The 27516-nt window shown below is 38.4% G+C and overlaps 1 protein-coding gene across 3 annotated transcripts; it reads left to right on the plus strand.

Annotated features, from left to right (window-relative positions):
• Positions 1-1523: 1523 nt before the first annotated feature.
• Positions 1524-26811, plus strand: BORA (BORA aurora kinase A activator). 3 transcript variants are annotated; one of them, XM_068984612.1, is made up of 11 exons: positions 1524-1688; positions 3434-3540; positions 5828-5873; positions 9340-9421; positions 16077-16142; positions 16881-16937; positions 17347-17573; positions 18481-18613; positions 20689-21299; positions 25332-25463; positions 26687-26811. In XM_068984612.1, exons 1-11 carry the CDS (start codon positions 1539-1541, stop codon positions 26750-26752), a joined length of 1677 nt encoding a protein of 558 aa, XP_068840713.1. In that variant the 5' UTR covers positions 1524-1538; the 3' UTR covers positions 26753-26811. The 3 variants fall into 3 exon arrangements, with proteins under 3 accessions (XP_068840713.1, XP_068840711.1, XP_068840712.1); XM_068984611.1 differs by lacking the exon at positions 3434-3540 and having other exon boundaries at positions 1642-1688; XM_068984610.1 differs by lacking the exons at positions 3434-3540; positions 5828-5873 and having other exon boundaries at positions 1539-1688.
• Positions 26812-27516: the final 705 nt, after the last annotated feature.

The raw sequence follows: 27516 nt of genomic DNA on the forward strand, positions 1-27516 counted from the left end.
ATACTCTGGGCAGAACGCGAAGCGAGGAGTTGCCATTCGAATTTACTACGCGGCCTCGCTGCGATTGGCTGGTTCGCGGACAGCGGTACGACGTCATTGGCCAGTCGCGCACAAGGCTCGTGCGCTGGTTGGCCTGAGACAGCGCGGAAGCGGGGAGTTAAAGAGTCTGTGCCTGTCGTGGGAGCTTACCCGGCACCGTCGGGAGCGCCCTGGAGTCGCTTTGGGGGGGCTTCCTTTTTATATACACAACTAGGTATGTTCTTTGTGATTCCTGGCCTTTCCTCCTGTCTCGAGTTGGAGAACTCCCTTTGCCCGGCTCTGAGCCAGCTGCACGCTCGCCTGGGAATGAATGAGAGCTACCGGGGAGTGGGTGTGGAAGAGGGGGCCCCAGAAAAGAGTGATCGAGTAGCGATGGGAATGACACTGGCGTCAGTGTTCTCCTTTGCCTGTCATCCGAGGAGGCTAGCTACACATCAGCCTTCCATGGAGTGGGTTCTTTTCTCTAGTTGTACTGCCCCCCACCTTAACGGGAAATAATGTAGTCTCGCTTCCATCGTGGGAGGGTGGGGGTCTTAGCCAAAGGCTAAGGGTGTTTGAGAAGAGGCAACCCAAAGCGGTTAATTTCGTAGCCCTAGTGAGTCATTTCTTTTCTGATGGGGGCTAATGTGCAAGACAGGCACCTATGTACAAAGGGACCAGAGATTTCCTCGTCTCTTATTTGCTACTGTTGTTCTGTCGCTCAGGCTTTTCCGACCCTTTGGGACCCCCGTGGACTGCAGCACGCCAGGCTTCCCTGTCTTTCATCATCTCCTGGAGTTTGCTCAAACTCATGTCCATTGAGTTGGTGATGCTATAAATAACTGTTTAGTAACTGCAGTTTGCTGGGTAATTGCTGGGCTGTTGGAATTACGTGCAAAGTGTTTGTTTACAGACTTGAGATAATAAAAAGCTGTAGGTCCACTGTTCTTTAGCAGGAAAAGGTTTTGTGCCTATTAGAATGTTTAGTTGTCCCGAAGGGGGACCTCAACTCATTCACATTTGGTTGAGTGCTACTTACAAACCAGTTGACTTCTCTGAGCTTGTTAATTCTCCTGCAAAATTCTGTCACTAATACTTGACCCTTCTAGCTTTCAAGATTATTTAGAGCATCACACTTGTGTAAACTACAAAAAAGCCCCAGGAGCTTAAGTTTTGAGTTAATTCTTTTTGTGAAATGTATTTTTGGTAATGGGGCTTCCCTGGTGGTTCAGCAGTAAAGAATCCGCTTGCCAATGGCAAGGGTCGCGCATTCGATCCCTAGATGGGGGAGATCCTCTGGAGAAGGAAATGACAACCCACTCCAGCATTCTTGCCTGGGAAATCCCATGAACAGAGGAGCCTGGTGGGCTATACTCCATGGGGTCGCAAAAAAGCTGGACTCCACCTGGATACTAAACAACCTTTGTTGAATACACTTTAGTTGTCAAAATGAATGTCTGTGGAACTTTGTACTTTTATTATATGTACTTATGATTTCTTTTTAGTTTTTCCTCTGTGCTATGGGAGATGTCAAAGAATCAAAAATGCAAATAACACCTGAAACTCCAGGAAGGATTCCTATTTTAAATCCTTTTGAAAGTCCTGGTGATTATTCTAATCTCCATGAACAAACTGTCTCCAGTCCTGTTTTTAAATCGACAAAATTACCAGTAAGTTAGTCTCAACTACTTTTTCCGAATAACTTTAAATGTCAATCTTTCTTTACAAGTGGTAAACTCGAGTGCACTTTTTGATTCTAATGGTTATTGGTTTTTATAATATAGTGACTGGGCTAAAAATGACTTAGCTAGTTATACTAATATTATATATACTAGCTATACTAATATTGTTTTGGATTTTTGCCACCCATTCTTAGCTTTCAACTTGCTTTTTTTTAGTTAGCATTTCTTTTTTATTCATTAGTTAGCATGTTTCTCACAGCTGTGGGTGCCGCTAGTTACTATGTTGATGGTCTAAGTACTAATACCATAATAGAGAAGAAACTATTTCGTCTAATTATTTTCAGGTATTCAGCAAATTTTATTTGAATGGTATGTGTCAGGTACAGTTCTTTCCTACAGAGGTTACATCTTGAACAAGTCAGGGTCATAAAACACTAATTCTCAGAGAGCTTGTACTCTGTACCAGGGGTCAGCAAACTTATTCTGTTAAGGGCCAGATAGTAAATATTTTAGGCTTTGCCGATTATCTGGTTGCTGTTACAGTTACTCACCTCTGCCTTGTATTATAGAAGCAGCCATTGGTAGTATATTAACAGTAAATGTGGCTGTGTTGCAGTAGAGCTTTATTTATGGACACTGAAATTTGAATTTCATCTATAATCTTCACATGTGAAATGCTAATATTATTTGGGGTTTTTGTCACCCATTCTTAGCTTGCAGATTGTTTGAAAACAAGTCAACCTGTACTCTAATGAGATAGACAAGGCTAAACTGGCAACCTCAAGAGAGTATGTTATGTGCTATAACAGAAGGCTGATATGGAGGGAAATAGTCTCTTTAACATATTAGGGAAGGCTTCCTCTCTTTAGCTTCTTTTTACTGTTATTGACTACAATGGAGAAGTTCTTTTGAAGTCTGATCTTCTGATTTAGCAAATTATCTAGAAAACTGCACACTGTGTGGCTTTTGATGCTAGCTACACATGCATATCTACATGCAGCTAGTTATGCACTAGAGGAAAGTTTTACAGTTATACACTTTATATTGAGTCATTATGTGACCTCATGATTCTAAATTGAATGGTATTCAATTTTAGTTAATCTTAATAAAAATAACAAAATGACTGCAACTTAATCCTCAAAGCAAGAATGCATGACAGACATCTTGGATTTTTAAGCCTGATTTTTCAAAAATATATTCCGAATTTACCAATTAGAATTTGGTTTGGTTTACAAATTCTAATTGTAGAGTTACAAAAATAAACTTTTGGTTTATTGGATAGTTGAATACAGAAAAGCAGCACTGGTTACCACTCATAATTATTTATTGCGTATTTTATGAGCTTTTGCAGATATTTTTGTAGTTAGGACTTTGTATAATTTCAATTCATTCCTGGTGAAAATAAAGGCTTTTGATAACTCTAAGAGATTTTTAGTTTTATTTGGGTGTTTTGCATCACTGATGAGAATTATTTGTGGAATTTCTATACCTTTAATATTCTGTGATTTTTCTATTATTATGTAATTTCAGCAGTCACCCAGATGGAATGTCAAGTCAGTTGATTTAGTGTGATCTGCTTACCATTTGCCTTTTAATTTAGTGATAAAGTCAAATATCTGTAAGATATTTCTATATTATAACCATTCACATTGTTTTTGAAGCTGACATTTGAAGTTAGCATTTTGATGCACTGTTATATGCTTTTGCTCATAAGATCACTTTCTTTTGTTAAGACTCCAGGGGAATTTAGATGGTCTATTGATCAACTAGCTGTAATAAATCCTGTAGAAATAGACCCAGAGGACATTCATCGTCAAGCTTTATACCTAAGTCGTTCTCGGTAAGTTTTCCTTTCTTGCTCTTAAGTGTACTAACGTGTTATCAGTCCAAGGTAATGAATAATTCTTTTCCCTTTAATTTTAGAATTTAATCACACAAAGATGTACACGTGTTGAGATGCTCTTGCAAATATTTGTCCTGCTGTTGTACCCCTTCTTCTCTTGACTTGGTAGCTTGATGACCATCCCCTTGTAATTAATGCTCCATACAAAGTGCTAAAGAAAGGGACTAGAATGGGGATAGAGTGTAAAAGGATTTTATTTAACACTAGATGATACCTTTGATAGGGAAAGTGAAAAGTATATCAAAAAACAAATGTGTCACAAATGAGATGAATTTTTTGTGGTACGCAAACCATATGTCTTATTTTGCCTCCTCTCTTCAGTATGTTGAAACATGAACAGCCAAGAGAAATTTATTGAGCACTGTAGGGGACACTGAAGCAGTACAGGAAGTTATTCCTGCCCTTTAGACTCAACAAGTTGTGAAACAACATTTCTATACTAGTAAACCAGGTGTTATCTGAGCAGGTTTATGAAAAGACTCTTGGTGTATTTCAGTAAATAGACCTGTAACACAGAAGAGGGGAAAAGATGCTGATTTTAATTTAACTCATGTAATTCAGTAAATGGTTATGGTTTCTACCGAGGATAGTGAGTATACTCTTAAAACATGTTGATTCATTCTTAGAAATAAGCACAGGCTTCCAGTGCCTCTTCCTCACTAACCCAAGTTCCCTGTTTCAGAGCTTCCCACCTTTTTCATGCCATGCTACATATGAGAACTGCAGTTCTCTAAAAATGAGAAATGCAGGGTATCCTGGTGTAAAGAAATGAGTCTATCCATATTGGAGATGAACAGTCCCGAGATTCCTTCCCTTCCTTGTCTGCCAAGGGTCCTTTCAGAGCATACCAATCATACTGAACAGTGTATGTGTTATGCTGGTGTAGTGGTTAGGACACCCTGCCCTGTATGACTTCTCAGACCCTTCTGTCATCCAACTCTACAATATTTGGCCAAACTGATTTTCACTGCTTCCAGCCATCACCTGCATATCCCAGGTTGTTGAAGTCCTCTGATGAAGCAGCAGTAGGTTTCTGAATTCAGTATTGCTAGATCAGACCTTACTAATATTGTACACTGTTTTTATGCACTGAGATCTCGATGATGTCCACGATAAGAGGAACAGCACTGAGTCAGAAGTCTCATAATGGCTGTTCAAATGGAGATATGTGGATTCTAACTGTAGTCTATTTTCTCACAATTCCTTTATTTATAAATCCACTTGATTTTAATTTTTAATACATGTACATTGGGGACAGGAGGAGAAGGGGACGAAAGAGGATGAGATGGCTAGATGGCATCACTGACTCGATGGACATGAGTTTGAGTGAACTCCTGGAGTTGGTGATGGACAGGGAGGCCTGGTGTGCTGCAAGTCATGGGGTCGCAAAGAGTCGGACATGACTGAGCGACTGAACTGAACATTATTATAAGCTTTGTTAAGGTACAAATTAGATTAAAAAAATTTAGAGAGAAAAAGGTGTCTTACATAGTTATTCATGATAGCAAATACTTTCTCTGGGAAAAGATTAGGGAAGTGGTCCTTCAAGGCTAACTGCTGAGTCCTTGGCAAGTATATGCCTTGTCCTTGAGATCTAACAATATTAAATCTATAAGTAATAAATTTGTGGTTCTGTAATTGCATATTCTATCAAAGTGGGAAAAAATTCGTTTGGACAAGTTTTATATTTCAAATTTTATAGTGTTGATATTTAATTTCAGAATTAATAATTTTGCCAATTTATTTAGAACTGTAAGGATGATAGTCTTTTTTCCCTTTATGTCAAGAGTAAGAATTGATTCCAGAACTACAGCTATGATAAGCTTACTATAATAGAAGAAAAGGAATTTGGACAGTTTTTAGATTTCTGTGGTATGACATACTTCTTAAATTGTGATTAAAGGGCTCAGTTTATTCAAATTATTTTATTTCTGTTGTTAATAGTAATTTAAAAATTGTATCCATGTAAGCCTTTTACTAGAAAATATTCCATTCAAACTGTGAATGGAAACGGGGGGGCAGGTAAGGCTAATAGCACAAGGCTGACTCTCCAAATACTGTCATTTACAAAATGTGATAAGATCCCAATTTTTCTTTTAAAATGAGCTTAACATTTGCCAGTTTCTAACGTGGAAGAAAACTATTTCTTTGAAAGGTTATTATTTTAAATGTTCAGTCTGCTGAAGTAATGGTATGGTTATTTTTCTTTTTTATCTCTGCATAGAATAGATAAAGATGTGGAAGACAAAAGACAAAAAGCCATTGAAGAGGTAACTTCAAAGTATTACTGATGGTGAAGCCAGTTAAGCATCAATTCTGCGTGCACAGCACCTCTAAGAGAGGAAGACTTCCTTCACATTCTTTCCTGTCTCAGCTTCCCCAAGCCTGTCCATTCCCAGTATCCCTCAGAGCTCCCTTAAGACTAGTGTTTTTGAGCTGATCCAGCGTCTTTCATTGTAATAATCGGTTTAGTGCTTTTCTCCCCCAAGACTGAATTCTTTTCTGGTCAAAATTCATCTTTTCCTTCTCAGGACCTAGCATAGTTTGTCTTCTTGTGCCTCTGATGAACATGGACCATTGTTTCAAGTGGGAGTAGAGAAAGCTGGATATTTTCAAGCCTTGAAAATCGTGCCTGGCCTCAGGAATGGTTTTATCTTTTGTTCTTGCTAATTCTTTGAATTTTTAAGACACTGAATATATTTCATGAAATATAGTATACTGTTAAATAGAAAAAGTATATCACAAGATAGTTTTTTGTGTTTTTATAAAGCTAATAAACTAAGCATTTCACATTTTGCTTTCCTTTTTTTGCTAAAATCCTTTAGAGTGTAAAGGCTGTCTGTCTTAGTTATTTTTCAGAAAGTCTTCAGGCTGTGACAGCGTTTTTTGTCCTTCCTTTTCCCCTTAGTAGTCTTCCTCTGCCCTCTTCTATTCGTTAGCTATGCTTGATTCTTCTACACCCCAAAAGACTTGAACTATGGCATGTTCAGAGATTCAGTGAGCCCCACATTTCAGATATAGCCTGTTTCTTAGGAAACAGTTTCATAAGCTTTACTCCTGCTAAATATTATCTACTTGTTAATCTATCTAATAATTTCAACATTTTCATTCTAATCCAGTCACCTGATTCCTCCCCAGTTGAATATTCTCAGACTCTTCCCCATTTCCCAACATTTTGGGAAATATGCTTCCTCTTTCAAATTCTCAACTTAACTTTAAAGGGAAATTTAAGAAAAAACTTAAGAAAATTAATTCAGAGTGAAGACTATGGCTAATGTAGCAGAAGTTAATGTATCAGTAGCAAATTCAATTCATGTTTATATATGTGACATACAGTAAATACATGCACATAGTAAAAACAGAAAAATCCAAACTGCAAAAATAAAAACATAAAATTAAAGAGCCTCTCATTCCCTGTCTTACTCCTTGAAAGTAATTGCTATTAACATTTCTTAAGTATACTCTCAGATTCATTTTGTGTATATAATAGTTCATGTCCTTTAAATATTTGCACATAAATAGGATCATCATTCTGATACTCTTTTGCCTCTTTCTTTTTCTGCTTAATAATCTCTTAGATTTTATTTTTGATTATCAGCACATAGTGATTTTTAGTAAATAGCATAGTATTCCATTGTATGAATATATCATAATCAAATCCAGCCCCGTTGACAGATGTGTAGGTTGTGTTCAGTGTTTTTCTGCAATGAACACACTTGTACATATATCTTTATGGACTCGCTAAATCAGAGGGTTTGTGTTTTCAGTTTTGGTATCAGTTCAGTTCAGTCGCTCAGTCATGTCCAACTCTTTGCGACCCCATGAATCGCAGCACGCCAGGCCTCCCTGTCCATCACCACCTCCCGGAGTTCACTCAAACTCACGTCCATCGAGTCGGTGATGCCATCCAGCCATCTCGTCCTCTGTCGTCCCCTTCTCCTCCTGCCCCCAATCCCTCCCAGCATCAGACTCTTTTCCAATGAGTCAACTCTTCACATGAGGTGGCCAAAGTACTGGAGTTTCAGCTTTAGCATCATTCTTTCCAAAGAACACCCAGGGCTAATCTCCTTTAGGATGGACTGGTTGGATCTCCTTGCAGTCCAAGGGACTCTCAAGAGTCTTCTCCAACACCACAGTTCAAAAGCATCAATTCTATATTTTGCCATATTACCTTCCCTAAAGTTTGTACCAATTTGTTCTCCTGGCTATGTTATGATACTGCCTGTATTCTCATATCTGCAATACTGGCTGTCAGCAAACTGCTTAAATAATGCTATTCTTACTACTTTAAAATTTTTATCTTGTTATTGGATTTCCATCTCTTTCATTTTGAGTGAACTTATGCTTTGCTTCATGAGTTTGTGAGTCTTTTATATTCCTTTTTTTTTTCTGGGAACTGTATCTCTGCTCCCCACCTCCATTTTTTAAACATCTTTTCTTTATGTGTTCATAGGTAGTTTAGTCAGGAAATTAGTTTTTTGTCATAAGTATTGCAAAATATAAAGAAAATGTTTTGTGTTACCTTCAAAATGTAGAGTTGGGAGGGCAAAATACTGTACTACTTACTGTATTAGAGCATTGATATAAATAAATGTCTTTCCTCTTTTATTCCGATATAAAGTGAATTAAGCCTAATACAGTAATACAGCTTTTATCCAAATGCTCTCTCTCCACTTTTGATTACGACATTGCTGAATGGGAAAAGAAATGTATGTGGTACACCATTATATGCAGGCATTCTACCACACAAATACAAAAGACAGTAAGTCCCTGTGTTCGAACCTTCAAGTTGCAAACCAGAACCCGTGCCATCAACGTCAGGCGTGAGTGAAAGTGCAGCTTGCCCTCCGTCTCCTGTTGCTGATGATCCTCCAGCTCTCCCCTCTCCCACCTCCTCTCCCTCCTCCAGCCAGTAGCTCTTCTTGTCTTTTCACTTGATGTCAGCCCCTGTACGCCAGCTGTACTATCCTGTAAGATTCAAAATGTTTTCTTAATTTTTTTATTTGCTTTTTCTGTGTTATTTGTGTGAAAAGTACTATACATCTATGACAACACAATACTATATAGATGACTGTGTTAGCTGGGTACCTAGGCTAACTTTGTTGGATTTACGAACAAATTGGACCTGCAAACTTTTTTTGAAACAGAACTCATTTGTATGTAGGAGACTCTCTGTAAATAACCTCAGGAGCATAGATATTGTTACATGTAGTAAAATAATTCGCAAGGGATGATTTGGGGTTTTATTTTATTTTTTAATAGTTATTTAAGCTTACATAATTTTGATGTTGGCTTTGTTTGACAACTGATCCACAGGATTCCTGAAAAGTTAATAATCAGATTTTGAGAGTCAGGACAAGGTAGCTCCAGCACATCTCCTCTTGGTTTACACATATATGTCTGTCTTCCTTTATTCCTTCCCTCTTCATCCTCCCTTTCGTCAACCTCATCCTTCCCTCCAAAAAAGTTTGGGGAGAAATGAAAGATATTTTCTTTGTGAATAATACCTTTAGCTTAATTTGCAAATTTCAAATGTAAGGGGTTGATTTGAAGTTTTAAACTTTCTCTTTATATATACTTTAAATTTCTTCCATTTCATCTTTGCTCACTTGAGCTTTAAGTATCAAATTTTAAAATATAACTATAAAGTCAGTGTGTAGCATATTTGATGGTTATTTAGCACAACTACCGTTTCCTATTTCATATGCCTAATTGAAGGACTTTTAATTCTCCTAGTTTTTCACTAAGGATGTCATCGTACCCTCTCCTTGGACTGATCATGAAGGGAAACAGCTTTCAGAGTATCATTCCAGTAAATGTGAGTGTATTAAAAATTGTATGAATAAAACTCATAAAAATAGAAAGCAGTGAATGTAAAACAACATGTATAGTGAAGTATCAGTTTATCTGCTTTGGTAGGAAGCTTGCTATAAAATTAAATTTCTGGGATACCAGGTTTAACTATTTAAAAGTAAGGATTCAAAACTTGACTAAAATTTGCAAAATTCTTTTTTTTTTAGCTATTCTCTTCTGAATTTAATTTTTTTCTTCATGATTATTGTGAATATCAAGTTATAATGATGGTTATAGAGACCCATAGGTGCAGAAATAGTATTATATATAGATCTGAGTTGTTAATGATTTTTGCAGTGACTTTGAAAGTTAATTTTTTTAATGAAAATCCTTAAATTGCTTTGTTTTTTGCTAATTTGCTGGTTTCTTATAGTAGTAGAGAAGGAATGGGCATTTATATGACCTCTGGGGTGGTGTAATACAACCAATTATCTACAAAGTTAATAAGAAAATTGAAGGTCAAGCCAACAATCTTTCAAATGTTTTTCTACTTCCAGGAAATGGTTAGCGTATATTTGCTCTCACTGTCCTCTGAGTTGTGAGTAGTGTTCAAATATTGCTTTTATATACACATCCCTCATTTCAGTGGAATTGCTACTCTTCAGAATAGCACCCATTAATAGGACACAGTATAAGAGGGAATGTTTGTCCTGTTCTTTATCAAGACACAACAATATTGGAAAGATGGGTCAGTCACTTTTCATGTGCCCAGTGTTCACCGCTGTCAGTATTGCAACAGCTTGTATGAAAGAGGTGCTGTTATTGACCTCATTTTATAAGTGAGAAAACCTAGTTTTCAAAAGGCTAGAGCACCTCTCCAGAGTTACAGAAATAAGGTGTCAGAACCTGGCTTTAAAGCGAAACATTTCTCAGTTCAGATTCTGTACTTCGTTCAGATTCATTTCAAAGTAAAGGTGGTGTGCAATAGCCAGTGGAGACCTGGGTTGTAGACCTTCTGTATTATAAACCGGAAGGAGTGATCTTGATCAACTTTTTCAGTGCCTTTTGGCCTCAGTTTTTTATTTCTAAAATCAAGGAGTTAAACAAGATGTTTGTATGTTAACATCCCTCCCAGTTCTGAAATTCTGTATCCAAGGTAACATCTTCATAGATAGTAGGTTCCCTGCCCCCAGTTTTTAAATGTTGGACTTTTGAACAGGTGAATCAACCTTCTTATGTGATCTTATTTTTAAACATCATTTTATACTTAAAGTATCCTGTTTTAAAGTGATGTGAATCAGGAAAATGCTAGAAATACCACATATAGCCTCTTTGGTATGGTCATCAAGCCCATGATGGCAGAGTGTTGTGGCTGATCAGGGGAGCTTTGCTATCCAAGATGGTGTTGGAAGACAGTTCAGTTCTCTGTGGGTCTCTCATTTCTATACGTCTCATGAAGGGTAGCACGGACAGGTTTTGTTCCAAACTATCTTTTCAAGGATGTTTGTATTGTGAATATCCTTGGAGAACAGAGATAGAGCATCCTTCTGGAGCAGAAGGTAGGTTTGTGTTGATATCTGATATAATAGTGGTACTGTTTCCCTCTGGAGCAGGTTGGGTTGCAGCTTGTAAGAATGGAATTTCCTAAGCTCAGGGTTCCTTGGTGGGGACACGGACCCTCTGTGTGTGCTGTATCCGCCAGGACTGTTTCGTATCACTTAGGATTGATGGTCAAAGAGAACTGATGTGAACATGAAGCTCATGCTGCCTGCTATGGTGAGAATAGTGAAGTCCTTTGTCTTTGACCCGAAGCCTTATGTCTTCAGCCAGTGTCTGTGGAATGTTGACATGCTAACTTGTCAGACCCTTCATAGTTCTTGACATATAGTAGCTATTAGCCACATGTGGCTATTTAAATTTGAATGAACTAAAATTTGAAGTTTGGTTTCCTGGTCATACATTCACATTTCAGGTGCCCAGTAGCCACACCTAGTGGCGACCGTGTTGGCCCCAGATAACAGAACTTTTCCATCATCCCAGAAAAAGCTCTCCTGGAAAATGTGATCTTAGAATAGAGGATGGCAACCTCTGTCTGTAAAGGATCAATTGTTAAATATTCTAGGCTTTGCAGACCATACTGTTTCTACTGCAACCACTCAGTTCTACTGTACCGTGAAAGGAACACTGATGATACATAATGAATGAGTGTGGATGTGTTCCAGTAAAACTTTATCTACAAAAAAAGGCAACAAGACAGATTTGACCCATAGGCAATCATTTGCTGACTCTTTCTCTAGAGTAATACTGTCTGAGTTTGAGCTGTGCTGTATAGCAGTATAGTTTAGTAGCTGTGTGACTTTACGTGAGTTACTTAGCTGTTCTGTGCCTCACTCTCCTTACCTATGAAATGATGGTTGTTGGGAAGATTAAATGAGATGATACCTCCAAGACCACATACTTAGCATGTGGTAAGTGCTCAGTGTTATTTACCTAAAGAATAATAAAGGAAATTGTGAGTCACGGGGGAAAATGATTTTGTTTGTACATGTGGACTTTATGCTGTCAACTTTTACTATTACTAATATTTATGTAGCAGGGTGCTTCAAGGAGTGTACTTGTTGTTTTATTTATGGACTTAAATGAGAATTTCTTAGAAAAGTATACACAGGCTGAGAATTTCTGAGCTAAAGACAGTGTGTTTATCTGATTTGATTGTGCAGAGCTAGAGTGCTCTCCAGAATGACCACACACCCTGCATGCCCACCCGCAGTGTTTAGGACTCCTGTGTCTCTACATCCCTGCCAACACTTGGCTTTCAGATTTGTGCCGTTCTAATGTGTTGGGGCTTCCCTGGTGGCTCAGTGGTAAAGAATCCACCTGCCAGTGCATGAGACCCAGGAGATGTGTCTGATCCCTGGGTTGCTGGAAAAGGAAATGACAACCCACTCCAGGATTCTTGCCTGAAAATCACATGGACAGAGGAGCTTGGCAGGCTACAGTCCACGGTATAACAGAAGAGACATGACTTAACAACAACAGCAGTGGTTTGTTTGACATTCTAAATGATTGTTTTAATTTTCATTTCTCATATGCTTACAGCTTTTTAATTTCCTTTTGTAAAATCCCTATTTATAAATCATTCTTATTGGAGTTGTCTTTTTCTTTTTCCATTTAATTGCTAAGATTCTTTGTGTAGTTACTAGTAGTTACATTAGTTCTAAACATTTCACATGTCATCTCCTTTCACATGTGTTACTTTTGTTTTGATGTCTTTGGTCGTGTAGGAATTCTTATTTTGTTGTAATCGAATCCATGTATGTTTCCTCGTTTGATTGTGGTGTTAAAGTTATGGAGTCCTTTTAGAGGAAACAACTGAGGAGACAATTGCTATACAGTTGAACAGTGTTGTGATAATGCCACAGTCAGGGAATTGGGAAGAAGAGTCAGGAAAGAGTTTTAGAAATACCTAGAGTCAAGAAGGAGAAGGCAGTGGAACCCCACTCCAGTACTCTTGCCCGGAAAACCCCATGGACGGAGGAGCCTGGAAGGCTGCAGTCCATGGGGTTGCTGAGGGTCGGACATGACTGAGCGACTTCACTTTCACTTTTCACTTTCATGCATTGGAGAAGGAAATAGCAACACACTCCAGTGTTCTTGCCTGGAGAATCCCAGGGATTGGGGAGCCTGGTGGGCTGCCGTCTATGGGGTCGCACAGAGTTGGACACGACTGAAGTGACTTAGCAGCAGCAGCAGAGTCAAGAAAGAGAGCCTGTTTGTTTTTTATGTTACTCAAATGTTTGGTTGGAGGAAAACTGCTAGGTTTGGAAGGGCTTTATATACACTATTAAGATGTTTGGTGAAAAAGTATGAAAGTGTTAGTCACTCAGTTGGGTCCGACTCTTCTCTGAGAGCTTGGATGGTAGCCTGCCAAGCTCCTTTGTCCATGGGATTTTCTAGGCAAGAATACTGGAATAGGTAGCCATTCCCTTTTCCAAGAGAAGGTCTCCAGGAGACCTTCCCAATCCAAGGACTGAACCTGGGTCTTCCACATTGCAGGCAGTTTCTTTACCCTCTGAGCTACCAGGGAACCTCCTTAAGGTGTTTGAACTCCAGCCTAAGGACCAAGGATGTTATAGGGTTTTTGCAGCAAAGCACCTTTATTACATTTGCCTTATAGAAGGTCACGCTGCCTACAGCAAAGAACGCATTTGAATCTAGAATTTTATTTATCTTTTACCATTCTGATAGTAGACATTTAATGAGAGATTTTAAATTATCCACCCACTCACTCATTCACCCATTTATTTACTACCTGGTGATTTTTTCAATTTAAGAAGCTTAATACTAGTCATTACCTTATATATTAAAAAAAAAAACAATTATGTGTACCCATATCTTTGACTCCTGTCTTGAGGGGAGGAAAAAGACTGAGTGCAGTTTTACTGATCAAATTGCAGTTTCTGTCAAAATGGCCTGGCATTTTAATTCCAATAATTTATACCCATTAAAAAATAATTATTTATGGCAGCTCTGGGTCTTTGTTGCTGTGCGTGGACTTTCTCTGGTTGCAGGAAGCAGGGGTTGTTCTCTAGTTGCTGTGTGAGGGCTTCTCATTGTGGTGGCTTCTCTAAGCGCAGGCTCTAGGGCTTGTAGGCTCAAGTGGTTGTGGCTCACAGGCTCTAGAGCACAGGCTCATTAGTTGTGCTGCACAGGCTTAGTTGCTTCACAGTTTCTGGAATCATCCTGGACCGGAAGTTGAACTGGTATTCCCTACCTTGGCAAGCAGATTCTTAATCACTGGCTCACCAAGGATGTCCTGTCCAAACCTACTGTGAAAAAGCATCTAGCCGCTGAGGATCTGCTTGAGGACATTGACATTAGCTAACATGTGTCCCTAGCGTTTTAAGGTTGACATAGAGACCAACCCTGCTCCCCTTAAAAAGGATCTTTTGATGCTTCCTTACTTGCTATGGTAATCTTTGAGTTTTAGCCTTGTGGGGATTCCCTGGTGGGTCAAATGGTAAAGAATCTGCCTGCAGTGCAGGAGACCTGGGTTCAATCCCTGGGCTGGGAAGATCCCCTGGAGAATGGAATGGCAAACAACTCTAGTATTCTTATCCTCAGGTAAGTTCAGTCGCTCAGTCATGTCTGACTCTTTGCGACCCCATGAACTGCAGCACGCCAGGCCTCCCTGTCCGTCACCAACTCCCGGAGTCCACCCAAACCCATGTCCATCGAATCAGTGATGCCATCCAACCATCTCATCCTCTTTCGTCCCCTTCTCCTCCTTCCCTTAATCTTCCCCAGCATCAGGGTCTTTTCAGATGAGTCAGCTCTTGGCATCAGGTGGCCAAAGTATTGGAATTTCAGCTTCAGCATCGGTCCTTCCAATGAATACCAGGACTGATCTCTAGGATGGACTGGTTGGATCTCCTTGCAGTCCAAGGACCTCTCAAGAGTCTTCTCCAACACCACAGTTCAAAAGCATAAATTCTTTGGTGCTCAGCTTTCTTTATAGTCCAACTCTCACATCTATACATGGCCACTGGAAAAACCATAGCCTTGGCTAGACGGAACTTTGTTGACAAAGTAATGTCTCTGCTTTTTAATATGCTGTCTAGGTTGGTCATAACTTTCCTTCCAAGTAGCAAGTGTCTTTTAATTTCATGGCTGCAGTCACCATCTGCATTGATTTTGGAGCCCAGAAAAACGAAGTCTGACACTGTTTCCACTGTTTCCCCATCTATTTGCCATGAAGTGATGGGACCGGATGCCACGATCTTAGTTTTCTGAATGTTGAGATTTAAGCCAACTTTTTCACCCTCCTCTTTCACTTTCATCAAGATGCTCTTTTGTTCTTCACTTTCTGCCATAAGGGTGGTGTCATCTGCATATCTGAAGTTATTGATATTTCTCCCGGCAATCTTGATTCCAGCTTGTGTTTCTTCCAGTCCAGCGTTTCTCAAGATGTACTCTGCATATAAGTTAAATAAGCAGGGTGACAATATACAGCCTTGACGTACTCCTTTTCCTATTTGGGACCAGTCTGTTGTTCCATGTCCAGTTCTAACTGTTGCTTCCTGACCTGCATACAGGTTTCTCAAGAGGCAGGTCAGGTGGTCTGGTATTCCCATCTCTTTCAGAATTTTCCATAGTTTATTGTGATCCACACAGTCAAAGGCTTTGGCATAGTCAATAAAGCAGAAATAGATAATTTTCTGGAACTCTCTTGCTTTTTCGATGATCCAGCGGATGTTGGCAATTTGCTCTCTGGTCTCTGCCTTTTCTAAAACCAGCTTGAACATTGGAAGTTCACGGTTCACATATTGCTGAAGCCTGGCTTGGATAATTTTAAGCATTACTTTATTAGCATGTGAGATGAGTGCAATTGTGCAGTAGTTTGAGCATTCTTTGGCATTGCCTTTCTTTGGGATTGGAATGAAAACTGACCTTTTCCAGTCCTAGCGCTCCAGTCTTAATGTTCTTATCCTAGCGCTCCCTGAAATTGGAAAATAAATAAATTTAACAGAAGCTTGTCAAATTTTATATTTACATATGCAGGCATTTGGTTTTTAAATGTAAAATAAAAGCTCCCACACTTTATTTTTTTGATATGGAAAAAGTAACCCTATAGTAAATGAATAGAAAATTTAAGATTTTTCACTTAGAATGTTTTATAGGTATCAACACAAATAATGAATCTCCGGTTGGAAGAAAGCTGACCATCCATTCTGAAAAAAGCAATGGTGAGTATGGTATAAACTGGAAAAGAAATATGTTCTATACTAATGCAACATTTAATATTAAATTCAGTTCATGTGATAATATTTCACTCTGGAATTGAAATTGTTTGCTTTTTATAATTGAGCTTTATGAAAACTGACTTTGTGAAAGTGAAAGTGAAATTGTTCAGTCGTGTGCAACTCTTTGCGACCGCAGGGACTGTAGCCTATCAGGCTCCTCCGTCCATGGGATTTTCCAGGCAAGAGTGCTGGAGTGGATTGCCATTTCCTTCTCCAGGGGATCTTCCCAACCCAGGAATCGAACCCAGGTCTCCCGCATTGCAGGCAGACGCTTTACTGTCTGAGCCACCATCTATCTGGCCATGTTTGAGAAATGGCAATAGTGTGTTATGTTGTGGTGCAAAGCCTGTGGATTGATTTTTGGTTTTGGAAGGCATTCTTGTGAAACTTTGTTAATATTGGGAAATCTGTCCCCAAATTTAAGCTGGCTGCTTTTTTAATTCATGTGCCAGCAGCACAACCAGGAGTTAACTTTTAGCATTTATGGGTTTACATCAATATTAGAAAGTGAGGGAAGCTGTCAATGGGAAGATGGTGTGGAATGGGATGCATAAAGGAAATGACCAAGTTTGGCTGGAGCATCATGGGGAGACAGTTGATTGGGAAACCCGTACAGAGCTGCATGTTAGGTGCTTGCCTTGATTTAACCGTGTTTGTATTTATTTATCTGCTTGCTTCCAGCTGCTTGCCAGACATTGCTGTCTCTTCCTGTGGATTTTAATTTAGAAAAGATATTAGGTAAGTATTGTATTTGTTTAAACCTTTAATAACTTAAATAAAAGATTTTGTTTTAATGCTTCTTTGTAAATGGGGATCTGTGGCAATACCTCTTTTTAAAGAGGTGAGGAAGCCATCCTGGAATTTCTAATTTTTCTTTAATAAGGCCTGAATTAGCCTTTTTGTCATAATGAAATTAACTATAGACATAAACTATTCACAGACACATCTTAGTGATACTACCCATACTAATAAGGAAGCACTCAAAAAAGGATTTCAAACAGCATCTATGCAGTTAAACTTTTGCCCCCTTTTTGAAAAAAAATTCAAACCTAATACAAACTGTTTTTTTTTTTTATCAGACAATTAAAATATAACTGCTCTTCTGAATGACTAGCTCTGCCTTTTATTCCATTAATATTAAATGTAGGTGACTATTTTAGAGCTGATGAATTTGCAGATCAGTCTCCTGGAAACCTCAGTTCTTCATCCCTCAGAAGAAAGCTCTTTTTAGATGGCAACGGAAGTATCTCTGACTCCTTACCTCCAGCTTCTCCCAGAAGTCCTCGTAGTGGTGCCCAGACGTCACTTGAGGTTTTTTATTCAATAGAGTTATCTCCTGTGCAGTGTAGGAGCCCTGTGCAGACCCCGAGTTCGGTAAGAAGTGGATTAACAGTGACTGGTTGGTTGGCTGTAGGCATCTTGGACCTAGAAGTTCCTGTTGCTCTCAAGAGGAATGATTCATTGTCTGTTGCGTTTTCTATTTCATGCGGGTTAGCCCAGTTCACATTTTGTCATTAGGTATAGGAATGGTTTTGGTCACACTCCAACTGTGTATTTAGAGGTAAATGAGTCTCAGGAAATTTCAGTGTAAGATATTTACTGAATTATGGAAGATTTTCAGCATAACACACCTAGTTTGGTAGTAGTGGAGTAACTTAATTTTTTTCATAAACTGCTACTTAGTATAATGGTTTGTGTAAATATGGTGTATTTTTATCTGTCTAGTATATTATGTTTCAAAATTTTGGAAGTCTTCTTAACTATCCTCACAAGATGCCTTGCCTTTTGGTGTCTTTCTTTTTTTTTTTTTTTTTACCTTTTTTCTTCTTATTAAAGTATAGTTGACTTACATTGTTGTGTTAGTTTCAAGTGTACGGCAAAGTGATTCAGTTATACATACATATGTATCTATTTTTTTCAGATTCTTTTCCCATGTAAGTTATTACGAAATATCGAGTATAGTTCCCTGGGCTGTACAGTAGGTCCTTGTTGATTAACTATTTTATATATAGTAGTGTGTGTGTGTTCATCCCAAGCTCCTTGTTTATCCCTCCCCACCTTCCCCTTTGGTAACCATAAGCTTATTTTCTGTGTCTATGGGTCTGCCTTTTGGTGTCTTGCCTTTTGCCACAAAGCAAAGGTGGCATCTTGCTCTCTGAAGGCTAACCAAATTATACAACTCAGCTTATAAATGTGTTTTGAAAATAAAGACAAGTAGCACTTGGTGTAACAAAGCTAAGAAGGAGATCCCTATAATTTTGTTTATTTAATTTTATCACAGGGGCAGTTTTCTTCTAGCCCTATTCAGGATAGTGCAAAAAGATACAGTTTGGGAAGCATCACCAATCCTTCACCATTTTCTTCACCCACTTTCTCACCAGTTGCGTTTCAAATAGGAAAGACACCACTCTCAGGTATGTCTTATAATAAAATGCCCAATTAAAATTTTTATATTATCAGTGTTTATTATTACAGAGGCTTATTTTAGCTTGTTCTAACTATAGAGCTCCAAATGACTACTAACCCTTTTGAAATTTAGAAACCTGGGTTTTTTTAACAAAAGGAACAATTTACTTTCAAAGACTGAAATTCTCTGCAAGGTTTTGCTCTCATGTCAGATACAGGTAATTTGACTAGCACTATTTATATCAAATATCTTACAAGAAGAATCAAAGAAAGATGGCAGTTGTAGAGATAAGTTGGTTTTGGAATGCCTTCCACTGTAATTCAGACTTTGGTAATCAGATATTCGGGCTTCTCAGGCAGTGCTGGTGGTAAAGATCCCATCTGTCAGTGCAGGAGACATAAGAGATTGAAGGACAGAGGAGCCTGACGGGCTACAGTCCATAGGGTCGCAAAGAGTTGGACACAACTCAAGTGACTTGGCACGCACGCACAGACAGATATTTATATTTTGTAAAAGTGTATTTGTTTGTGTAAGGTTTTTAGGTGAATATCGTATGGGGGGATTTACATATTTCTCTTTACACTATATCTGTTTCTTTTTTAAAAAATTACAGCACTTGTTGAAAATCATTCACAATTTACAAAAATCTATAAGTATTCTTAAGTCATCCAAGTTATTTATTATTGTTTGAAACCATGATTTTGAATCACTGTATGACAGTCCATTTCATGGATGTACCTTTGTTTTTAATCATTGGTAAACATTTAGATTATTTCTAATTTTTCCTTGTATATACATTGTATTGTATATATTTATTTCTTTAGGTTAAAATCTCAGAAGTAGAATTATTTGGTGAGCAAGGATGACTATTTCTAAGCTCTTGTGAAATTTTGTCAAATTTTCTTCCTAAGAAGTTGCACCAGTTAAAATTTTCATCAGTGATGTGTGAGGAAGTTATTTTCCCCCATCTAGCAACATTGGTCTTCCCAGTGTTCTTTTTGATTTTTTTTATTGTTTGATTCTTTATGATGTTTGTTGATTTGGTGCATTACAAAAAGGTCTCTTACTGTATTAATTTCTGCTTCTTTAATTTATTACAATGTAGAATTCTTTCCAAATGTTTACTGGTCATTTGTTTGGGAAGGTGAAGGAATTATTAGTTCAGACATCAGAATTTTTGTTCAACAAATGGCCACTCATTGCTTTAATATCCCTACTCTTTATTATTTGTGTGGCCAAACACTTCATGAGTTCATTTACCAATGGGAGGATTGTTTATGTGCTTTGCCCATTTTTTACACTTTTGTTTTTATTAAGCTAATGAAGTGTTGTAAAAAACTATTAACTTTTAAGACATTTTATAATTTCATTTACCATCGTTAAGCTCTTTATTTTTGCAGACATTGTTGTGCAGTCTTTTGTTTGCCTTTTAATACAGTGCCCACCTGGGGCTTCCCAGGTGGTGCTAGTGGTAAAGAACCCGTCTGCCAGTGCAGGAGACATAAGAGACACAAGTTCAATCCCTGGGTTGGGAAGATCCCCTGGAGGAGGGCATGGCAACCCACTCCAGTATTCTTGCCTGGAGAATCCACATGGGCAGAGGAGCCTGGCGGGCTGCCATTGATAGAGTTGCACAGGGTCAACACGACTGAAGTGACTTAGCGCTCAAACAATTTAGCACGCAAGCATGGCTGGTATTTTACCTAAGGACAGATTATTACATATTTCATTTACCAGGTTATTTTGCAGCTGTCAGCTGGTTTGTTCTCTATCTTGGATTTGAACAGCATTGCTATAACAATATGTTTGTGAGGAAATGATTTTCAGGGAATAAAATATTTTGTTTAACTACAAAAGGGAAAACACCAGAGTTTGAAGAGCCTCGCCCTGCCTATGGATACACATTTGTTTGTGCTGTTATTTATGACACCAAAATTTCACTTTAGGAAATACCACCATTGTTAGAGACATCCGGTTTTGCTGTCGTGGACTGTGATGATGACTGTTTAATAATGGCTTTTCCATTTCTCATGAGGTGATTTCTCCTTCCCCATCTATTTTTTTCCCCTCCCTATCTTTTAGAACGAAGGAAGTTTGCTTTTCATTCTCCTGATGCTTCATCTAGGACCAATTGTAATGGGATTACCAATCCATATATCAGAAGTCCTTACATAGATGGCTGCTCACCAATTAAAAATTGGTCTCCTATGAGACTGGAGATGTGCAGAGGAGGTGCCCAGTATCGGACCTCGCTGATTCGGGTCCCTTTTACTCTTGAGGCTCGTAGCGAAGATGAAGAAGACCAGGCAGCTGTTCCTTCCACAGACGCCTCCTCCCCAGCCACGGGCACGGCTGGCGCCCACCTGCCGCAGTTGGGCGGTGACGCGTCTCCGCGCGGCGCGCACTTGGTGGTGACCGCCATGTCTATTACCCAGAGCCAGTCCGGAGCTTCTGAGAAAGAACTGGAACTGCTGCAGGATGTGGAGAGTGAGAAGGAGAATAACACTGTGGATATGGTCGATCCCATCGAGATAGCCGATGAGACCACCTGGATTAAGGAGCCAGTTCATAATGGGAATTTACCCGCGGCAGATTCCGTGAGCGGGATCGCTTTCAGTATTGAAAGCTCTCACATGTGCTTGTCACCTCTCGCAGAAAGCAGTGTCCTTCCCTGTGAAAGCAGTAACATTCAGGTAAGGTGTTTGAATGTTCTGGAGTCCTTTCCTTGCTCCCTTGGTGTTCTCTAGCCTTTCCTTTATAAGATTATTATTGTAAGAAAGAAAATGGGTTTGGGACCTAGCCTTCCCGTGATTAAGACTCCTGGCTTCCACTGTAGGTGGCGTGGGTTTGATCCCTGGCCAGCAACTAAGATTGGACATTTCCTGGGTCATGGCCAAAAAAAGAGAGACAGAGAGAGAGAGAGAAAAATAGGTTAAATGTGAGACCTACAGCATTATATATTGTTTTTTGAATCAGCACTAGATGATATCAAGAGGGTTGTTTTCTTTGGCCTGGTGATGCATATTTTATAATCATATTCACTGATAATTCTTTGGAGTACAAAAAAAGCAGAAAGCTGCTAGAGTCTGGCAACTTCTCAGGGTTCACCTTTCTTTCCTGTGGAGCTAGTTCCAAAGGAATTCAGTTTGTGGTGTAGCTTTGTATGCTAAAAATACAATAGTTCTGGTTTTTCTTTTATATGATTTAGGGAGAAGACATAGTTGAGAATAATTTTATGTAATTTTTTTTGTACTTTTAAAAAACGTGATTCATAACCACCATTTTTCATTTAATCATACATTTCCAATTTTGTAGTATCAAATATCAAGAAGGTTTGATTCATTTGACAAATACTGTTTGTTCACAGTTAGCAGCTTCCTTTCAGAAGGACATTTGTTTCATTAATTGCCATATTCTTTGAGTTGGGAGTTTTGAAAGAACTTTAAAATAGTCAGAAAGGCAATTCTACCTCCCATTTCATAGTAACAATGTCTAACACTTCTGTAGCTCTTAAAATATACCAGGCATTATTTCAAGTACTTTACATGTGTTACTTTGTTTAACCTTCATAATAATCCTATGAAATAGATGTACTGTTGTCCCCATTTTACAGATGAGGAAACTGAGGGTCAGAGAGGATCAGTAAATTGCCTTTGTAATTATTAGTAAGTGGTCAAGCCAAGATTCAAATCCTGGCAGTCTGGCTTTAAACTCCATATTCTTTAAGTCAATACTGATCCATAGTAATAGTTAAGATACAGTCTTCCACTGTGCCAGACACTCTTCCAACCTCTTTATACTAATCCATCTAATCCTCACAACTCTATAATGTTATAGTGCTGTCAGTTTTGACATGATAAAGTTTGAAACTCATGGAGAGATTTTTAAACGACTCCAAATTACATATACTCCTTTGCTCATATTTTATGCCTCTATTGTCTATCCTAACTTCTAGGATCATTGCTCAGAAAAATACACTAGAATCACCTTTACATATTCCAGCTTCTAAATTTGGTTCCTAAATAAAGAAGCACGTCAGGTCAAACTTAGTCTTAAAAGTATCATTAACTTTTTTGCTCTCTTTTTTTCTTCCTTTCTTTCAGAATTCTTATAGAAGCTCTAGAAAGTACTTCCATAGACATACAAATTAATCATCCAGTCCAACCACCCATTGGGAGCCTGTCTTACTGCTAAATTGCCATGCACTGTCTCCCTGAGTACCTGCAGGGATGTCCCAGCCTATCTTAGAGGACTTCTCTCTCCATTTACAAGTCTCCTTCACATAGTTCTTTCTGTCTGTCATATCTACCTGTCAGTTTCAGTTTTACCTTTTGGGCTTTATCTGTTAGCAGAAAATTTTGTAGTTTAAAAATATTTTCACACATTCTTTACTTCCAACCACAGAGGTAGCTCCTGATATTCAAAAATGGTCACCTTTCTCAGGGCCTTTTGAGTTGCTTTATTGTGACAGGTTGGCCTCCAGGCATGGTACCCAGCTGTATTCCTGGAGTATCCCTTCATCCTGAGAATTTCCTCAACCTCTCCCATGTTCTGTGCCCCATTCTCTTTCCAGGCTTGCTTCTCGCTTGACTGGAACACATTTTCCAGTAGCTTTCTGAGGAAAAGTCCATTTTTCAAGATAACACACTTCTGCTGGATTTATCTTTATTCTGTCACATTTGAGAATTTGGAAATAATTGCCCTTCAGACTTTGACGGCGTTGTTTCATTGGTTCTATTCTCAATGTTGCTGGTGAAAGATCTGAAACCATTTGAGTGCGTCACCGTTTTGCACTGGTCTCATTTTACCCCTTCCTGGAGTAAAGGGTCCTGAAATTGCAGTGATTCTTTGGTGTGGGTTCCTTTTCATCAGTTGCACTGGGCACTCAGTTCCTTATGATTTGTAAACTCTTGCCCTTCACTTCTTGGATCTTTTCTTGAATATTATCCTCGATTTCCACTGTTCTCTTCAGAAGTCCTTTTGATTCTCTAATTTAAACAAATCTTTTCACTGTTCTCTTCAGAAGTCCTTTTGATTCTCTAAACAAATCTTTTCAGTGTTTATTAACTCTCTTTTGTTCTAATTTTGGGGAAATTTGCTCAACTTTATATAATAACCCTTCTATTGAGTTTTTATTTCTGTATCTTGAATTTCTAAGCTTTTTTTTGTTATTGTTGCTTGTTTTGTCCTTGGCATTAATTCAGAAATCTGCAGCGTGGCTGGCAAAGCATTGCGTGGTCTGGCCTTGGCTTTACTCTCCAGCTTTATTTTGTTTCTCTTCCTTCTCTGTTTCAGTCACATTGGCTTTCCAGAGTTTGAAATACTGTGTTGCCTCCCCTGAGGCCTGTGGGGAGTGGTGAGGTGACCTCTGTTGTCTAGTTGGCACACAGTATGCACTGACATTAGTAGTAGCTTAGATGGGAGCTGGCGAGGGGGTCAGCCACCATGTTACCTTTTGGGCACCTGTGAATCCTTTCCTTCCTAGAGAGTGGGGCAGACGCCCTGTGTACCATCCTCCCTACATCACAAGGGTTTTGTTCAGATGGAATGTGACTCCCAGGAGTGAACATGCATCCATCCCTGAAAACTGGAGACATTTTTCTTAAGATGATGATAGGATGGACTTTCTAGGCTATTCTGATGTTGGTGATTGGGGCAAATGTAGTTTTCCCTTAGCTGATCATAGTTGGCATATCAGGGGGTTAAGTGCAAGATGACTGCCTTGTGGGTTGTGTTGTTTGGCGCTCAGCACTGTGCGGTTAAGTGCAGTCTGTGCAGTGATTGGACAGAGGCAGGGGGCCCTCAACTCTTCCTGACCTCATCCCAACACTGTGAAAGTTATCCTTCCTGAGCCTCAGTCTCCTCATCTGTGCAGTTAATAGGGTATTGCAAGGAGAAAATGAGAATGATATTACACTGAGTACCATATGGGGTCTGGTACTTTTTTAGGCCCTCACAAAATATTTGTCCTATTTGTACCAAAACTGAAGTTTGCTAGAGTCCCTTTTTTTCTTTTGCTCTTTTGGGCTGTAACAGTGTGTTGTAGACTGCTACAGTTTTAATTAAAATGAAAACTTGAGCTAACATCTAGAACTATTATATAAACATGGTATTACTATGAAGGTAAGAATTTTTATTTCAACAATAGGTTAGAGTATAGGACATCTTTAAAAAATATGTGTTGTTTTGAATCCTCATAAAGGTAGCATGCCTTTTAGATAAATTTTATTTAGAGATGCAAGTAAGCCTTTAGAGACAAGCTTAGTAAATATAAATTGCAAGAAGTTGATTGTAATTTTTATTTTCATCCACCGGATGTGAGCACAAAGTAACAGAAAAGTATGTTCTTGGCGCCTTGTTCACTGATTTTAAAGAAAATTACAAGATGTATTTTATTAGAAGGAACTGTAGTAACTACTTTGAAGAACAAACAGTTCTATGTAGAACTACCTTTTATGTTTATATATTGCTTTTAAAATTCAATATAATCAATATTAAATATTATTTGTAGTGTTCAGTTGTGAATGATAAAGTGATTTAATTTTTTTAATGGTCTTTATATTTAATTATATAAGCCATTATCATATATATATTTAACATTTTATATAAATATTCTAAAATAAATTTACTTAAACATAAAAGTTTCTGAAAGTAAATTTTGTGGTTAAGTGAATTAGTTTGTGGTGTTATCTGTGGTGGTTTTTGTCTTTCCTCATTCCTGGCAGATGGATAGTGGCTATAATACACAGAATTGTGGAAGCAATATTATGGATACCGTTGGAGCAGAAAGTTACTGCAAAGAAAGTGATATACAAACCTTGGAAGTCGAGAATAAATCTCGAGTTTTTAATACAAAGGTATGGAAAAAACAGAGCAAGTTTGAAATGGTTGTAGTATTTTACTAAATGTGACTATTGTCAGCCTGTTTCTTTTCCCCATTTTGCTTAAAACTCCACTATCATCTTTATGCCTCATCCTGTCTTCATTTAACAGCAGATGAATGTGCTTCAGACCACTTCATTTTCCTAACTCTTCTGCTATGAGGGAGCATAAGAGGTTGGGGTTGGCAGGGTGGGGGAGCTAATGCTACTTTGGAAATGGGGCTGAAATCAGTTCTTTTAAGCTACAGGGCAACAGGAAGAGAGGGTGTCAAATAGGAGGGAGGTGGACCTTTTGCCTAATATTGTCTCAAAGCTAAATATAAAGAGTTTTGATTACTAGAGAGGGAAATAGTACAATTGAGAGATTACACATCAATTAAGAACAGGCAAAGGTAAGGACTCTTAAAATCCGAGCCTTCAGAGGTAAGATATATGTATCTAAAAAGCTGAGTATTTATACAAAAGTACACTGGTTGACATGGACATTCACTGAACCTCCAGAGAGGACAGCTATGACTATATACTAGGAGACCCTCCGTATTATCTGCCAGTTCCACATCCATTAATGCAGCCAACCTCAGATCAAAAGTATTCAAGGGAAAAAACTCCAGAAAGTTCCAAAAGCAAAACTTGAATTTGCCATGTGCCAACTATTTACATGGGACTTATATTGTATTTGCCACTATTTACATAGTATTTATACTGTATTAGGTATTATAAGTAGATTAGAGATGATATAAAATATGAGAGGATGTTTATATGTAAATATCAGTGCTATGCCATTTCATATAAGGAACTTGACTATCCACAGACTGCGGTATCTTGGGGGGGGGGGGGTCCTAGAACCAATTTCCTATCAATACTGAGGGACAACTGTATTCATATTTGAAGAATTCCATTATAACTTTAGGCACTAATGAGGAGAATCTGATTTTTGTATGCCAGTTTAATATGCAGGCTACATTATTTTACCTTTCCTCCATTTTGTCATGAGGGGTGGGATACTAGTTGTCCATTTAAGAGCAAGCAAGCATTAAGATACAGGAAGTACTTTTATGATACAGAACACTGATTTGTAACAAAATATGTCTTCACTATCCCTCTAGAGTGCATAAGGAAATTTGCATCTAGGTTTTAAAGACAGTTCACATAATAATTGTACTGTTTAAACTGAAAATAGGGTATTTCTTTTTTCACAGGAAGACCACTCAATGCAAAGGTGTTGGTTGAAAACTTCAAACCTGCCTCAATGCAGCAGTCCTTAGGATACCTCTCTCAGAACCAAAGACTATCACTGGACAGCTCCTCGTATTTTTTATGCATGGGATCAATAATGTGATCATGATTGGGGAAAAACTGCTTCAACTAACATGCTGAGCTTTTTTCTTTCCCTCCTTAATGTGAAAAATCAAGGGCTTAATTCAGTGACACAGAGACAACAGAAAAGCTCCTGGAACTTTCAACAAGTTACTTCAGTACAGGTTCATTTTATTATCAATAAATATTTTTATATTGACATGGAGTGATGTGTTTAATGAAAACTTGAGTGATAACTTTGCTTCAGTCCTACAGGGTCAATGAACTGCTTCTTAGTGAGCCTTACTGACAGTACTAATTTAGCATTAGTCTGGGAAGATGAGGAACTGTGAAGGTGCTACGTTTTATTTTACATAAAAGTATGTGAATATACAGATGAATTCAAATTTGTAACCTTTGTGAAAGGAGTAAATCTGATTAAGAAGGGAACTTACAAACTTTGTATTCAGGTTCAGAGTAGAATGGGTATATAATTTTAGGGAGAAATATTCTTTACTTTTGGAGAATGTATACTCAGATTTTACAAATCACCTTTTAAAAAATGTCTCATTTAAGGAATAATAATTCACATGTAGCCCTAGGAAATAAAGACATCCTCGCATCGTGTCACATGCTCCCTTCCTTTTGTGCACCTTGTAAAGTTCCTGCCAGCCTGCAAGGCTTATTTCTTGCTGTGTACCTGCCTTATCCTCCCCTCAGTACACTAACCATT

Source organism: Capricornis sumatraensis, chromosome 12, assembly GCF_032405125.1.
Source record: "Capricornis sumatraensis isolate serow.1 chromosome 12, serow.2, whole genome shotgun sequence".
In the NCBI taxonomy this organism is placed as follows: domain Eukaryota; kingdom Metazoa; phylum Chordata; class Mammalia; order Artiodactyla; family Bovidae; genus Capricornis; species Capricornis sumatraensis.

Bases quoted from the DNA above. Each gene is read 5' to 3' on its own strand.
- BORA (XM_068984612.1), top strand. From the start codon at position 1,539: ATGGGAGATGTCAAAGAATCAAAAATGCAAATAACACCTGAAACTCCA. The intron at 1,689-3,433 runs GTAAGTTAGTCT...TCTTTTGTTAAG, and splicing joins TTAAATCGACAAAATTACCA to ACTCCAGGGGAATTTAGATG. The intron at 17,574-18,480 runs GTAAGAAGTGGA...ATTTTATCACAG, and splicing joins CTGTGCAGACCCCGAGTTCG to GGGCAGTTTTCTTCTAGCCC.